This window comes from Mauremys mutica, chromosome 10, assembly GCF_020497125.1.
Source record: "Mauremys mutica isolate MM-2020 ecotype Southern chromosome 10, ASM2049712v1, whole genome shotgun sequence".
Lineage (NCBI taxonomy): Eukaryota > Metazoa > Chordata > Testudines > Geoemydidae > Mauremys > Mauremys mutica.
Genome location: NC_059081.1, coordinates 32993405 through 33010804, shown reverse-complemented (window position 1 = coordinate 33010804; position 17400 = coordinate 32993405). Strand labels below are relative to the sequence as shown.

The 17400-nt window shown below is 42.8% G+C and overlaps 1 protein-coding gene across 1 annotated transcript in view; it reads left to right on the top strand.

Moving 5' to 3' along the window:
* The window catches only part of DPP4 (dipeptidyl peptidase 4), a 72243-nt gene that overhangs the window by 7926 nt on the left and 46917 nt on the right, over positions 1–17400 (top strand). The window contains exons 3-8 of the mRNA XM_045032944.1: positions 3039–3137; positions 3752–3846; positions 3954–4028; positions 14237–14289; positions 14392–14464; positions 16843–16963. Coding sequence (XP_044888879.1) covers positions 3039–3137; positions 3752–3846; positions 3954–4028; positions 14237–14289; positions 14392–14464; positions 16843–16963 — 516 coding nt within the window. The remainder of the gene's footprint in view (positions 1–3038; positions 3138–3751; positions 3847–3953; positions 4029–14236; positions 14290–14391; positions 14465–16842; positions 16964–17400) is intronic.

The following is a 17400-nucleotide window of genomic DNA, read 5'->3' as shown; positions in this document are numbered from 1 at the left end:
CATGACCTACATAGTTTTTTTTATTAAAAGGGCTTGTGCTCTTTTTTTGCTGCCTTATTTTGTACAAAAAAGGGCCAAAGAGGCTTTTGTCCCCTGAAAAATAATCTGAAATGGCAAATCTAGCCTTCTCTGCCTTTGCTGGAGGAGGAAGAGGTCTCAGAGTTAATGTTGGGAGTATTTTTAGCGATTAGTTAAAAGGGTTTTGAGGTTTTTTTCAAAGACTTTCTCCCATGTGTTTTCAGGTTTTTGATTTAAAACCGATATTAACAGTAAGTTTTTTAAACAATTAGAATGAAAAATTCACTTCCCTTTCTCAATTGATGAGGTTTCAACCCTTCTAGGTCTCCAGTCATCCAATCGAGGCTTTCAGGAAAAACAGGAGAGATAGACCTGCCTTCCAAAGTTTTAGCCCTCCTTTATAAAGCACGAAGAAGCAAGGAAAGGCATAAACCAATTACTGTTTTGAGGGATAGCTCAGTGGTTTGCGCATTGGCCTGCTAAACCATGGTTGTGAGTTCAATCCTTGAGAGGGACACTTAGGGATCTGGGGCAAAAATCAGTACTTGGACCTGCTAGTGAAGGTAGGGGGCTGGACTCAATGATCAGTTCTATGAGATAGGTATATCTCCATATATTTCCTTTGTAAGTCTCCTTTAAGAGTTAGCAAAAATTAGTTAATAGTTGGTGCTGTGAAACCTATAGAAAATACTGGTTTTGAAAGAAAGGTACTTTAATCCTTGCGCAACTGAAGTCAATGACAAACTTGCTGTTTTCTACGAATTTACTTTGCTGTTCAGTTTTAATATTGCAGCTTATTTCTGCAATGATTGCTACTGTTAGGGCACTTGGATACTGTGGGGTGAGCAGTGAATAAGCTATGTAAATGTAGCCTTTATTGAGGAGGGTAAATATTAATCAGATTTTCCATTATATTTATATATTATATAATTATATTATATTTCCATTATAATTATATATTATAATCAGTAAGAGTTTTATGACTTAATTACTATTTTTCAAAAGTAGAAATTCTGCACTGGATGTTTTATTGCTCCTATGTGTTTCATTTGAGCCATTTATGAGAGTTGGGTTTGTTAACCATTTAACAGAAAGTAAATGGTACACTCTACAAGGCTATATGAACTTTAATAACATTTGCTAGTATAATGTGTGGTTTCATATTCAATACAGAAACAACTTTACATAAAAGTAATTTTCCAGGTCAGACAACTCTGCATCCAGTCATGAAGGCTAAGTGGTGAGGTGGTTGTCTAGATCCCATGATCCTAGTCCCTCTAGGGGCTAGTAATGGAAAAACTCCCATTTACTTCATTGGTGAATGGCTAGCCCCTAGAGGGAGACCAGAACAGAGTGGTTGGGTCTTAAATCATTAACTTTATCTGTTGTAGTATATACTGTATTTCAAATGCTAAGCTATACAGGAGCTCCAGTACCTCTGGGACCAGTTCAGTGACTCTGAGCCAGAGTTGTTCACTACTAAGCAAGGGACTGGGTTTGAATTCCAAACTCAGGGCTTGTCTACACAGCCCTCCCTACCCCCCGCCTTTGGACTATGGGGGCGTGAATGCAGTATGCACTAGCGTGCTGCGCTGTAACTCCCCTGTGTGGACTCTGCAGGTGTGAATTAAAAGTTACCTTGTTCATGTTAATGTTTTAATTCATGTTTGCAGCATCCACACAGGGAAGTTACAATGCAGTATGCTAGTGTGTGCTACAGTTCACGCCTACATAGTCTGAACTGCATGGCCACGTAGACATAACCTCAGTTCTTCCTGAGGCAGTGGGGACAGGAAGTGCTGTAAGCACTAGGGATGAATGAAAAGGTTGACATTCAGATTCAGTGGTCCTGTTGTTCATATCATATTTGGGAATATTTTGACTTGGAAAAAATGCATAGGCTGGGAAATCCTTGCATGATGTGAAGTAGAAAACACAAGGTGAGTGGATGCTGCACAAAGATACAAATAAGGTTAAGCACTAGTTGTAGTCCTCTGCACTGAGGGTATGTCTACACTGGTGCTGGAGGTATAATTTCATCCAGCTAGCATGCTAAAAATAGTGGTGTGAGAAGTGGGAGTGTTTAACATCTCCAAACATGATCCCGTCTGAAACCCTAGGTATGTACTTGGTATGTATATCCTATCACTTGCACCGCTGTGGCTACACTTCTATTTTTCATGTGTTAGCTCTATCAGAGCTACTGTGGGTATGTCTGTCTGAGCCAGAAGTTATACCCCTAGCTCCAATGTAGACATATCCTAAATGGTAACAGGCCTCAACCTTGTGTGCCTGCTCCCTTACCCTCAAGGATATAGGGAATAAAAATAGAGGGCTGAGTGTGGGTGTGTCTCAAGAGACATGGGTTAAAGTGTGATCCTCAGCATACAAATGGGGTGCTGAGTTATGTGCTACTATTTTGGTCCTTACTCTTTCTACTCAGCAGGAATACAATGGTAGCTTACAAACCACACTCATATTGATGCAGAATCCCATTAATCTTGCTTCCTGATCTGCCCATCACTTTTTACCTTGTGCTTGTGCATCTGCGCTGTGCAGGATCAAGCCCATAATTGGTGTCTAAAGCATACAGGTAATGGTCAAGGTAAAGAAGACAGCAGTGAATCCCAAGAGTACTCACAGAGGGGAGGAAAACTAAGGTTGGCTCTTTCTCTTTTTAATAAATATCTTCACCTTTTATAAGATAGCCTTAATTTCTCTGCCCTGCCTATGTCTTCTCTGCCACAGAGGTGAGTGCTTTTACAGGGAGATAACTATTGCACATTATCTCACTGTAAAATCCTTGTGGAGACAAGGCACCTGGGGCTTTTACCTCAAGGGCAGTACTATAGCCCCTGTTGTTTTACTATGAAGTAAACCAACTACAGTGCCTGGTCTCCACTAGAATTTTGCACAAGGATAGTTAATGTGCTAGTAAACCTGTAGCAAAGACGCACTTATTTTTAGCTTTGACTGGGTAGGTCACAGCAATATCCACATCTTCCTTTTCTTTCTTCCAGCTGCAGGTACCACGTCAGACTCGCGTAGAACATTTACCTTACAGGATTATTTAGATGGTGACATTAGATACAAAACATATAATTTACAATGGATTTCAGGTAACCAATCTGTGTTGATTGAATGTTCTCTCTGCCTCCCTCTGATATTTGATGCTCATGTTAAGGGCAGGCTGTACTTACCTAACTGCTCAGAGGTAGTTGCTATGTAGAGGAAAAGTCTGAACGTTTTTAGGTTGCTGTTGTAGAATGATGCCAATAATACTAAAAGCAGAATGAAAATAATTGAAAACATTGCACCCTTCAGGCATGTCCCTGTGTTGCTGATGATGTGGAGGCACATCTCCCCCTGGATGCCAGAAGAGCACATCTGCTGCTTCACCCTTCTATAGGGAATAACACTCCTCCCTGTGCATCCACCCTACTCCTTGGGTCAGTGAGGGGAACTGGAGGAGATGGAGCAAGGCTCCTTTCCCTTTTGTTGTGCTGAGTTCCCCAGGGGAGTAAGGTGGGAGCAGACCCTGTGCTCCTCTGAACATAGGGACTGCACTTCTTACTGGCTTCTGTGACTTGTGCCCCTTCCCATTACATAAAGACCCAGAGTTTTGAATTGTTCTGTTTTAGATAGTTAGCTTTATAATATAAATGGAAAATAATAAATGTTAAGAAACGTTTTCATTTATTGTTGCCCGGTGACATTTCTCTTGTTCTTTTAGGAAATCAATACCTGCACAAAACCGCTGACAACGACATTGTGCGTGTAAATGCTGAGGATCAAGCAATCTCAGAAGTTCTGAAAAATAGCACATTAGTATGTTTGCTCACATACTGTATATCTCAGACTTTGGGGAAAGTACTGCTGCGTGTTTCTCTATATAGTCAACGTGTGATGTTTTTTCTCTTCCTTTTTGTTGATAGGCCACATATGGAGCAACCACAGCTATATTATCTCCTGACCAAAAATTTGCTCTTCTTCAATACAACTATGTGAAGGTACTAGCATGCTTTTTCTTGTTTCATGCCTATTGTATTTTATGGAAGCACTAAGAGAAAAAGAGAGATGGGAAAGGAAGAGAACTCTCACTTCCCAAAATTTGAATTCATTTTAAACTTTTGGTTGCTGCAGACAGATATAATAGGCAGGGCTGGCAGCACCACGTATTAAAGTTGTCCAACACATCCCACTGTAAGATCCAGTTTTCAGTTGCTTATAACTTCGCCAAACTTTGCAGTTTTTGCTGAAGATTTCCATGCCAAGTGTCTGCTTCAGGCTCAGTTCTGAAAAATTTCAACCAAAATGGTCCACCCATTTCTGAGAATATGGTCAGGGAGATGTGTTGTTTTGCCCATGTTAAAAAAAAATTCTGGTGACCTTTTCTTCGAGAAATGCTAGCACCCCTGTGCTTTGGAGCAAGGATTTGAAATTTGGCATGGGGGTGGCCTTTGTGTCAGGGATGTGCTTTTTTCTGTTGCTGTGAAATTGCACCCAAATTTGGCCAAGTTATAAGCCTTTGAAAAATTGCAAGTTGCACATGCTTAAGAGACTGCTTAGGTCTCTTTAGCGGCTAAAATCTCTGAAGATTCCATTCTTTCACTGAGAATGCTCAAGCCTCTCAGAGCTCTTCATGCTGATTAGACTGCGCATGTGCCATCCCCACAGAGTGACCGAACATGCCACCTCCAGCCCAAGACAGCAGGGATGAAGCTGGACTTTTCCTGTAATGGCTGCTCTACGTTGAGCTGGGGCCAGGCAGTAGAAATCCGATCAAGGAGTTTGTCTCGCCATGCTTTCAGTGAACCCCCTTCCTGGTATGTCCCTTCATGCTTCAACCAACATTCCAGGGGACATGTGTCCATGCTGATGACGAGTTCTGCTTGATAACAATCCAAAGCAGTACTGACCGATGCATGCTCATTTTCATTATCTGAGTCAGATGCCACCAGCAGAAGGTTGATTTTTCTTTTTTGGTGGTTCAGGTTCTGTAGTTTCTGCATCAGAAGACTTCTGAAAACATGCTCCACACCTTATCCCTCTCAGATTTTGGAAGGCACTTCAGATTCTTAAATCTTGGGTCGAGTGCTGTAGCTATCTATAGAAATCTCACATTGGTATCTTCTTTGCGTTTTGTCAAATCTGCAGTGAGTGTTCTTAAAATGAACAACTTGCAGGGTCATCATCCGAGACTGCTATAACCATAAATTTTATGGCAGCGTGTGGGTAAAACAGAGCAGGGGATATACAATTCTCCTGCAAGGAGTTCAGTCACATTTTTAATTAACGCATTATTTTTTTAATGAGTATCATCAGCATGGAAGCGTGTCCTCTGGAATGGTGGCTGAGGCGTGAAGGGCCCTACGAATATTTGGCATGTGAATAACTTGCAGTGCTGGCTACAAAAGTGCCATGCAAATGCCTGTTCTCACTTTCTGGTGACATTGTAAATAAGAAGCGGGCAGCATTATCGCCTATAAATGTAAACAAACTCGTTTGTCTTAGCAATTTCCTGAACAAGAAGTAGGACTGAGTGGACATGTAGGCTCTGAAGTTTTACATTGTTTTGTTTTTGAGAGCAGTTATGCAACAACAAAAATCTACATTTGTAAGTTGCGTTTTGACGACAAAGAGATTGCACTACAGTACTTGTATGAGGTCAATTGAAAAATACTATTTCTTTTACCATTTTTACAGTGCAAATATTTGTGTTAAAAATAATATACACTTTGATTTCAATTACAGCACAGACTACAATATATTTGAAAATGTAGAAAAACATCCAAAATATGTAATACATTTCAATTGGCATTCTATTGTTTAACAGTGCGTTTAAACCTGCGATTAATTTTTTTGAGTTAATCGTGTGAGCTAACTGTGGTTAATCAACAACCCTATTTTGAAGCACTCAGATAATATAGTGATGAGCACCATAGAAAATAACATGAAGAAATTAATACTTCTGTCTTCAGAACAGGGTTTGAAGACAGTGCCATAAATAAGGCATGTAGTCACACATTGAACAATGAAGAGAAAACAAAATATTGAATAGCTGCTCATTAAGTGAGCACTGTCCTTACTGTGCACAGAATGTGGAAAAAATAGTGTGTGGACATGCAATTAAAGACTGTATTGTAATGCACACACAAGGGGGCTAAATTAAAGTTCTTCTTCGAGAGATGTCCATGTGGGTGCTCTGCTCCAGATGATGGTGCATCCCTGTGCCTGTGCTCAGAGAGTTTTCCAGCAGTGCCTATAGGGGTCATGCACATGCGGTACCTGCCTTGCGCGCCATTGGCACTTCATTGAGTGTGCATGCAACGTGGACACTTCAGTTCTTTCTCCACCATCCCTGGCCTGAGATGGAGCTCAGCAGTCCTGTTGAAAACCTTTGTTTCTACTAGATAAGTTTAGATAAATTAGTGAGTTAGGATAGTTTAGATACGTTAAGTTTCAGTTATTAGAGTTACGTCCCCTCCTGGAAAAAATTATTTCCCCATCCCTTAGTATAGTTAGTATTAGGTTAGAAAAATGCCTGGTTCACCAGGATTTAAAAGATGCACAATGTGCAGAGAGGTGATGCCTGTGTCAGATGGACACGTAACAAACAGAAAGCCAGGCCATGCAGGGATAGAGATCTGAGACTGAAACTCATCTTGATGGAGAATTTAAGTCATTAAGACCAGCCTCCAACCCAAGGACGTATCTCTTCCCAGCATAGGTTACCGGTGTCTTCACTGCCAAGGTCTACAAAGACCAAAAAATCCTCAAAAAAACGGCCATCCTCTTTGCCTCATAGAGAGCAGACCAACACAAAACGGTCACCGACCAGATTGCTCTGATCGGTGCTGGCTGTACTATGGTTCAGCACCTATCACATTCTAGGCACTTCCCGCACTGTCCACGTGGTGGCCGCTGCTAGAACCCAGTGCTCCAGTGCGGACTCTAAGGGCTGTAAGCTGCTCGTCTCAACAGCGCTAAAGGAGACGACACCAACAACCACTCTTATTTCCATGCCGCAGCCTTTGCTGCTAGCGCAATGGCACCAACGCAAACTGCACTGGCGCTGGCTCAGCACATTGCGCTCCTGACACAATTGGCACCTCACTCTTCGGCTTTGAGGCTCTTGGCACCATGCCACTTTCTTCTGCAGAGGATCTGTTGGTCTCCTTGACCCTGGAGTCCTCTCTCTTAGGCACTGATGTCTCACAGGGGTCAGCAGTACCACTGCAACAGTTATCTCCGATAGCATCGCAGTTCTTGAGTGATGACAATGAGGAGGTTGAAGGAATATTCTCCCCTCACCATTCCTCCCCAATCAGGACACCTACGGCTACTGGATCACTATGATCACAGTCCACATATGCGCACGACATGCCACCATGGTATGGTCACCCATGGATGGGACTACCCATGCCCTTCCCTGGTCACTGGCCATACTGGAATCGCTTGGGGTCTTACAGAGGGCACTACAGCAGGCGCCCCAGCCCGAATAGGGAAGATACCAGATTCCCCACCTCTACCCTCAAAGACCATAGTGACCAAGACAAGAGATGAACCTGTGGCAGAGTAGGAAGAGGACACAGCTCCAGACATCTCTCCAACCAGCAACAATTCATCCTCCTCACCGGACAAGGCTATTATGCCTCCACCCCCCCCGCCCCCAATCACCGCATATGACTTTATCCACTTCCAAGATTTATTCAAAAGAGTGGCCAATGAGCTCAAAACTGCTCTGGAGGAAGTGCCAGAAACTCGGCATGAGCTAACAGATATCTTGAAGACTCCTTCCTCCTCCAAGATAGCATTGCCAATCAATGGGGCTATCATGGAGCCCACCAAGATGGTATGGCAAACTCCAGCCACCATATCTCCAACCTGCAAAAGGGCGGACAGAAAATATTATGTTCCGCTGAACGGATTGGAATTTTTATTTACACACCCGGCACCCAACTTGCTGGTAGTGGAAGCAGCCAACCAGAGGGGCAAACAACACCACTTTTGGTCCATGCCCTTTGATAAAGAAAGTAAGAGGTTGGACCTATTTGGCGGCAAAGTACATTCTTCCTCCATGCTTCAATTCAAAGTGGCAAATTACGTGGCACTACTTGCCAAATACGACCACTATGGAAACTATGGAAAGTTTATGAACTTTATTAATGAGATTACGGAGGAGAAGAGACAACAATTTAAATTACTGGTCTCCAAAGGACAAATGATTGCACACATGGCTCTACAGGTCTCACTGGATGTTGTTGCTGACATGGCTGCCAGGTCCACCACTGTAGCTGTGGTCATGTGATGAGCCTCGTGATTTAACTCCTCAGCATTCCCACGGGAAATACAGAATACAGTCAAAGATCTCCCCCTTGATGGAGAAAAATTGTTTGCAGCCAAAACCAATGAGGTACTGCACACTATGAAGGACTCACAGGCAACTCTCCAGTCCCTTGACATTCATACACTTACCACAAAAAGGAGACAATATGGTATCAACCATATCCAAGGAATAGATACTCAGCATTCACACAGCAACACCGGAGGCTTTATGAACAACAACAACGACAAAGACAGAGACCACAATGACACTTACCTCCAGAACCAGTGGTGTCTCATCCTCCTTCCTCTAAGCAACACATTTGAAGGCTTGGTCGAGGCTCTTGAAAACCTCTTCCACATTTCAGCGCTTACACCATCCATCCATCTATTTGGAGACCGTTTGCTCCCATTCCACCTGGAATGGGCTGCCATTACCATGGACAAATGAACTCTGAAAGACATACATATGGGCTACAAGATTCCTTTCCTGTCTATACCCCCCAGCCACTGCAACTCTCTGTCTCTCATCAGGGACCATTCTCATGAACATTTGCTATGCCAAGAGTTAGATCATCTTCTCCAATTAGGGGCAGTGGAAACTGTTCCTGTGCAACATAGGGGATGGGGCTTTATTCCCACTACTTTTTAACACAAAAGAAAAATGGGGGATGGTGACCTATCCTCAACCTCAGGAGACTGAACAAGTTCATGAGAAAGCAACGGTTCATGATGATCACCTTAACAACAATAATACCAGCGCTGGAGCAAGGGGACTGGTTTTCAGCCCTAGACCTGCAGGATGTTTATTTTCCTGTTATGATACACCCCACCCAAAGGCGTTTTCTGAGATTTACTTTGGACACAGATGACTATCAATACAAGGTTTTACCTTTCGGCTTCTCGAGAGTACCTCATGTTTTCTTAAATATCCTCTTGGTAGTAGCAGCGCACCTGAGAAAACAAGAAATAATAATATTCCCTTACCTGGACCACTCTTTCTTGAAGTCACATACTCGATCAGATGCCATTCGCTCTACCCGCACGCCGATAGATTGTTTACAGTGTCTCAGTTTACAAATAAACAAAAATAAACTGACAATAGAACCAGCTCAACGTTTAGAATTCATCGGTGCTTATCTCGACTCGGTGGCAGTGAAAGTGTCACTTCTACGAGACAGATTCAACACGATAAAGACACTCATATCCACAGTGCGGAACAGCCCACAGGTCACAGCCCACATATGCCTACAACTTTTTGGTCAAATGGCAGCGTACATGTTTGTGGTGAGACACTCACCTGCACATGTGTTGCCTGCAAGGATGACTAGTAACTGTCTACAGACCAAAAAAGCTAAGGTTAAACATACAATTAACAATGTCCCCCAAGGTCAAGGACTCACTGATCTGGTGGACTCAACCACACAACCTGTGCCTGGGGATCCCATTTACACAAGATTCTCCATCACAGATGATCACAGTGGATACCTCCCTCATAGGGTGGGGAGCACATATGCAACATCACACAATTCAGGGATTATGGTCACAGCTGAGACAAGGCTACACATAAACCTGCTAGAACCTTGTGTTGTCTGCAGTGCCTGCCTCCACTTCCTACCATTCATAAGGAACCAGAACATAAGAGTAATGATCAACAACATTACTTACATGTTCTGTATAAACAAGCCAAGAGGGAGCCCGATCATACTCATTATGTACTGAGGCTATGAGACTCCGCAATTTGTGAATCCAAAACAATATCCACACCTCAGCTTCCTACCTTCCTGGATTGCAGAACACCAGGGCAGATGAACTCAGCAGACATTTCCCCCAAGACTACAAATGAGTATTAAACGACGTGATACTGGAATATATATTTTGAAAATTGGGCCACCTGCAAATAGATCTATTTGTGAATGCCTGCAACCAAGTGCCCGAGGTTCTGTTCCAGAGCAGCTCTGGGAAGGTGATTAATGAGGGACGCATTCCTGACCACATGGAACACAGATCTCTTCTATGCATTCATGCATTACTTCTACCCAGAGTAATATAGAAAATAAGGACTGACAAAGCCAGAGTCATCCTAATATCCCACACATGGCCAAGACAAGTGTAGTATCCGTACATAACACAGATGTCAGCATGTGCCCCAATCACTCTCCTGCTCCAGACGGACCTGTTAACACAACGAGAGGGTCAAATGCAACATCCGAACATAGCGATGCCACGCCTGAAAGCATGGCTCCTCTATGGTTCTCTAATGGTGAACTAAGCTGTTCTGAACAGGTCCAGTGGGTACTACTCCACAATAGAAAACATACTACATGTAACACCTACCTACAAAAGTGGAAGAGATTTACAGCCTGATGCACCGCCAGACAAACCACTGTAACACCTGCACTCTTCCATTGATCTTAAACTACCTCCTGGAATTAAAACAATCTGGCCTCACCATTAGCTCCATAAAGGTACACCTCATGACTATCACTGCCTTTCACCAAAACATCGGCGACACTACAATATTTGCTCACCCAATCAGCAAGCGATTCCTCAGGGGCATTCAGACCATCTATCCAGATGTGAGACCATCAACACAACCCTGGGACCATGCTAGGAGGGCACTTCTATACAGTCACCTGGAGTGGAGCACCTCTGGGGACATCTCTCAAACAAGAAGAGAAGGTTATTCACCTTGTTCTTTGAGATGTGTCCCCTTGTGGGTGCTCCACCCTCCTTCCCTCTACTTCGAGTTTAAAGCAGATTCTGTGGTAGAGAAGGAATTGAGGAGTCTGGGTCACGTGCATGCTAGATGAAGCGCCAGTGATGCATGAGGCAGGCACTGCACGACCCATACAGGCACTGCTGCAAAACTCTCCGAGCAAAGGGGCAGGGATGCACCATCACCTGGAGTGGAGCACCCACAGGGACACACATCTCGAAGAACCTCAGTTACTACACAAGGTGAGTAACCTTCTCTTGTACAGGCAGCCAGAGTTCTGACATTTCCTAAATGTTGAGTGCTCAGTTTTGCAACATTAATGATATTTCTTTAATGTAAGGTGTGTGTGTGTAATAATGTATAGGGATAGATTTTCAACTTTGCCAGCAGAAGCTTGACACAGAAGGTGAGGGAGCCATTCTTTGCCCCTACCCTGGCATGAATTAGAATAGCCATTTTGCACCCTCTGATTATGGTCACTAAAGGAATATATCTCAGTTTGTGATAGATGGAATGCATTTCTCTCCAGTCAATCCCCCTGCCAACCCCTTCCGCATCACCTAACATGTCCCTACACTATCTCTATGTCTCTGAGAATTCCCCCAAACTCTGGGCTTCCCCTGCAGGAAGCTTATGGGAAGGTATCACCTGAGCAGCACCAAGGGAACATATTGGGGCAGAGAATCTGTCCCATAATGTGTGTGCTGGCTGACAAAAAAAAAAATTAAAGACATGCCTGTATTCTGAAGGACTCAGTGGGTGGTAACTTACACAGTATGCAAATAGTAGATGATTTTCTCACAGAGCTCTTTCCACATGGTCTGAATTTTTGAACAATGAATGCCTTTTATAGCGTACAAACTGCAAATCTCTGCAAACAATCATCTGTTCTTACACTTTTATGAGTATGACTCAATACTTAGTTCATATGTCTGGTTAATGTAATTTATTATCTTGCTAGGGATTTTACTTCTCTAGTATTCTTAAACACATGAAAATCCAGCCAATTATTCAATGCTGTTTTGTTTTTACCAGAATCCTATATTTCTATGCTTCCTTTTCGATTGTACATTAAAATTTAACTTTTCACTATTTTTTTTCTGCAGTGTTAGCCGTCATAACATGCCTCCTTGCTTAGTAATCACATTAGACATACCATATATTCATGATTTATTGGTGTGTGCTGTTTTGTTTTCTGTTGTCACAAAAGTTAACTTCTGTATACCAGAAGCTAGTCTTTAAATTCTTGTACAATAGGGCCATTGAAAGGTATGCATCATATTAACCCTTACAATGCTGGCATTTCCCAGAGTGGCAATGAAATGAATGTTTAGTTCATATTAGAGTTAGGTCTGAAGCACAAAAACAGGATGCAGTTTTCAAACCACCCTTCCCCCCCCCAAATTTCAGTGGTCTTTGGATACAGGGTTTTTGTTCAGGACTCATCTCTACTTACCTCTTTTAGTTTAGTCTGTTAATCTGATTGATCCATTGATCTAATCAGCCTTTTTATGGTACCTATCACTGTAGAATTTAATCACTTCAAATGGATCACAGCAATACAGTGAAATCCATCCTGAAGAGATTAGAAAATGCCAGCATTGTAAGGGTTGACATGATGCAAAACTCTCAGGGGTCAGGTTGTTAAAGGATTAAAAGATGAGCTTCTGGAATAGAGAAATTAACTTTTATAACAACAACAACAAAAAAACCCTAACACAAATCAATAAATCATGAGGACATGTACATCTATTATACAATAGCCATGTGGCCAGTAAGCATCAAGACGTGTGCAAAGTTAGAAAAAACCTTTTGACTGAATGAGAACTTATAAGGAGTAAATTATTTAATAGTCTGCTGCTATAGAACAATTATTAAACATCATAGAGTGTATTGTAGCCAGGGGCGGCTCCAGGCCCCGGCACGCCAAGTGCGTGCTTGGGGCGGCATGCCACAGGGGGCGCTCTGCTGGTCGCCGGGAGGGCGGCAGGCGGCTCTGGTGGACCTTCCGCAGGCGTGCCTGCAGAGGGTCCGCGGGTCCTGTGACTTCGGTGGAGCATCTGCAGCCAAGCCTGCAGGAGGTCCACCGGAGCCGCGGGACCAGCAGACCCTCCGCAGGCACGTCTGTGGGAGGTCCACCGGAGCCGCGGGACCAGCGACCAGCAGAGCGCCCCCCGCGGCGTGCTGCCGTGCTTGGGGCGGCGAAATGGCTAGAGCCGCCCCTGATTGTAGCATATTGGTTTTGTAAATAGCTACTGTTTTCCTTTGTTTTACTGGAAAAATAACATAACAGTAAATGCATTATTAAATAGCATGATGGATGGAGCATAAGAACTGTCATGCTGGATCAGATCTATTGGCCACCTACTTTGATATCCTGCCAGACAAGATCCCTGTATAGGGTGAGGGAATAGGATGGTACACAGGGATCCCAGATAGGATCCCTTGAGCCCCATATACCATCCCATTCCCTCACCCTACTCATACACCCCCACTGGAACTACATGAAGCTAGATCTCTGCAGACTGCAACAGGCAGAAGTGAGGGATGGGATGGATTTCTGTGAAAATCTAGTGGGAAATATAACAACTTGGAACTGTTACCTCTTCCTCGTTGAGCTGCTACACGAGTCATTCCTGGGGGGCAGAGGGACCCTGAAACAGCTGAATGCTTAGTGAAGTAGCATGACATTGAAGGACGAGTGCCAGAGAAACAGCAGAGGTACTAGTCTGAGGGACTCAGGGAAGTTGCAGGGCTGCTCCAGTCTCTGCATTGAAGACTTGCTTCAGTATTGCTACAGACCTCTAGTGATGGAAGGGATCATACCTCACCTGAACTGCAGTCCCCCAGTTCCCTAGATCTTTCTATCTCTGATCTTAATCAGTGGTCATCACTTTGGTATCTGGGCAGCTCTCACCAAAGAGGATGACTTAAGGAAAGCTCAAGATGAACCTTGCAGAGTTTTCTTTCTGCAGCTTCTCCTGCCTTTTCCGTGGGTGAGGACAGTCTGGCCCATTGGTAGTCACCAGTGCATGTTGGTTGTGTTCACCCCTCCCAAATGGGAGTCTGAGGCGGTGTCGGATATTATTGCCAGTAACTCATAACACATTCACAGGACTCCTGAAGTCAGTCATGGTGATCTAGTTTCTCAATATAAAAATGATTCTTTTGCAGCTCTGGAGGCATTCATACACGGCTTCATACCACATCTATGATTTAAATACAAGGTCAGTAGCTGTTACAGAAAAATCATATAGTATGAAACCACATTGCAATGAAATGACATTCCACTGATTTGTCTTTCTTATATATTTTTTGTTTTTCCCTAGTTCCTTAGTAACTGAGAATCTACTGCCTAATGATACCCAGTACATATCCTGGTCACCTGTTGGTCACAAATTGGTTAGTAAATATAAGTGTAATGAAATTTCTGCAGTGTATTTCCAATACCACTGTCACACTTTCTGGGGTGGCTCATGACCATGAGTGCCTATCTCAGGGCAGACTGTCAAGAGCAGGGCAGATACTCCAAACTTGTGGTATGTTCTATAATTAGATTTCACCAAGCCAGCAACAAATGTGAACTCCTAAAGTATTACAGTAGTCTGATGATGGAGTCACAGACAGTCCCCGTAGACATGCCAGTCTATTTTGTCACCCAGGCAAACTGGACTATGTGATAGATTGTCACTTACACCAAAAATGACAACACATTCAGGTTACACCCAGTCCTCAGACACCAGTCAATCACCCAGGTCAATTTGCATCCTAGCTCTCACACCAAAGACAACACTGGTAGCCAAGTCTATTGTACACTAACTAAAAGTTTGTTAGCTAGAAAAAAGAAATGAGCGTGATAGAGAGGATAAGCAGGTAAAATATATATATATATACAGATGAGTTGCAGTCTATAATTTGAAATGGTAGGAGAGAGATAGTAACCTGCCAGTTTCCCAAAAGTCTCTCAGGGCTATCCATAGTAACTATGGGGGTCTCTGTCTTCTCATTCAGTTACTCTGCCCTGTTAGAATCCAAACAGTTCAGAGGTGAAGAATTTTTCCCTGTGTCCATACTTATAGCTTCTTCTCACACAAAACTAGCTGACAGGGTCACTACCCATGTGGGTTTTTACTTTGATGATGGAGAGTGAGGAATTCATTTAGTCTTTGATCTCCAGTCATCACCCACAAAGACCACTTGCTTTGAAGTTTTTACTTTTCTGTCAACGTTTTTCATTTGCATTCCACAAGGCTTCTTTCTCATTTGTTGGGTTATTTAGTTAGAGGGCTATACACAATGTAAATGTTTGCTATTACATTATAAGAAGATACAGATAAGAGAAAATGAAGTATGTAGTGTCCCATTAGTTTTTGTGAAGTTTAAACACTAAATACGTTCTAATACATTTAACAATCACTTTGATCTACATAAATACACAAGTGAATTGTCCTGGCTTCCAGATCTGCTTTTGTAAGCATTCAGGGAAGCCTGGGGCTTTGGCATGACTTGGCATCTAGTCTGCTAGCATCACAACCACAGTATGGATGTCATCATAGACGGGTGATGGCCACATTTAGCACAGATTTGTGATGATGGGTATTTTTCCATTGCTGCAGAAAAAGATCAGATAGTTCCTTTAAAGTTACTGTTGCTGTTGGAAGCATTGCAATGCCCTCGTGATTTTTCTGAGCAATAGTTCTCTAAATAGTGGAGGCTTTGGGCCCATCTATACAGTCACATAGGAGACCTTGCTACAAAACAGCAGAAAGTAATACCCCACTCCAGCGCTATTGCTTGCCAATAAACTGTGTGCTTTCTCAGGGTCAAATTCTCATCCTCTGAGTAAAGCCTGAGTAAACGATCTTTAATTGGGAGTGGGGGCTATACAAGTGTCAGGGAGACAGAATCCTTCCTGACCCCAAATCAAAACAGGATGTAGAGCCATTGTTCAAAGACTGCAGCTACTGTCCGCAGCCTCTTAAGTTTTCGTAGCAGCTGTGGTCTATAATGAATTCCTTACATGGAGTGTTGGTCTGTGGTGTCCCTACCCTGTATCTGAGGTACTTGCTCCCATGACAAGCTAAACAGCTAAGTAGCCATTGTGCATTCTTGTTGGCTGTGTCTTGGGCCTAGAAATGCTGAATAGCACAGAGCTCCTGAAAAACAACAGGGTCCTGCCTGTTGTAAAAAGTTGTCAAAGGAGTGCACCATCCTTACAAACCTTACAAGATAACTAAGACCCTTGCCAGTGTTTTATCAAAGAGCTTACAGCTTCCACTGTCAGACTGGTGACAGTGTAGCTGAGTGAATAGAATACTGTACTACAACTCGGGAGATCTACATTCTACTCCTGGCTTGGCCTGCTGGGTGACCTTAAGCAACTGACTTTACCTCATCTGTAAAATGTGGGATGATACTGATCTCCTTTGTAAAGCGCTTTGAGATCAACAGATGGAAAGTGTTATAGATGCACTTATCTCTTGATAATTAGCAACACCTGATGATTTATTCCCCCAGGTCTCTGTTCATGACCATAGGCCAGATCACTCACTACTCCAATGTTTTCTATTACTAATTAATTTAATACTAATAAATAATGTTTTTATTTAAGTACCTGCATTGTATTTGGTGAAATGTAACTGTCGAAGACAATCTCTGCCATCTGAAAGAGCGACAAATAAGACAGTGGGAAGGGAATAGGAAGGAACTCTGTGACTTGTTCTAGCATTGCATTCTAACAGTAACTATTGTAATAACTAAGATTTTGAGGTTTTTTACAGGCATATGTTTGGAATAATAACATTTACATAAAAGAATCACCAGGTGTGTTGAGTGTGCAGATCACCTCAAATGGAGAAGAAAATAAAATTTTTAATGGAATAGCTGACTGGGTGTACGAAGGTAATTACCTACATATTTTACCTTACAAGAAAATGTAGAAACTTATTTGTTAGTCTGTTTAAAATATGTAAAAATAAATACATGGAGGAAAAAAAGCATCTTAAATGGTATCACCACCTAGCTTATACTATATAGAACGTGTCAGCCACAGAAATCAAAATGCTTTAAAAAGGAAAGTGGGTATCATGATACCTGTTTTGCAAATGGGGAAACAGAGGCACAAAGATGTGTAATGACTTGATTAATGTCACATGGCAGATCAGTGGTACATCTAGGCATAGAATCCTGGTCTTGTGCTTTCTAGGCCAGTTCATTATCCTATGGGCCAGGCTAACATGGAGGCAGTGTTGCCTAGTGCAGTGTTTTCCAAACTTGGAATGCCACTTGTTTAGGGAAAGCCCCTGGCAGGCCGGGCCGGTTTGTTTACCTGCTGAGTC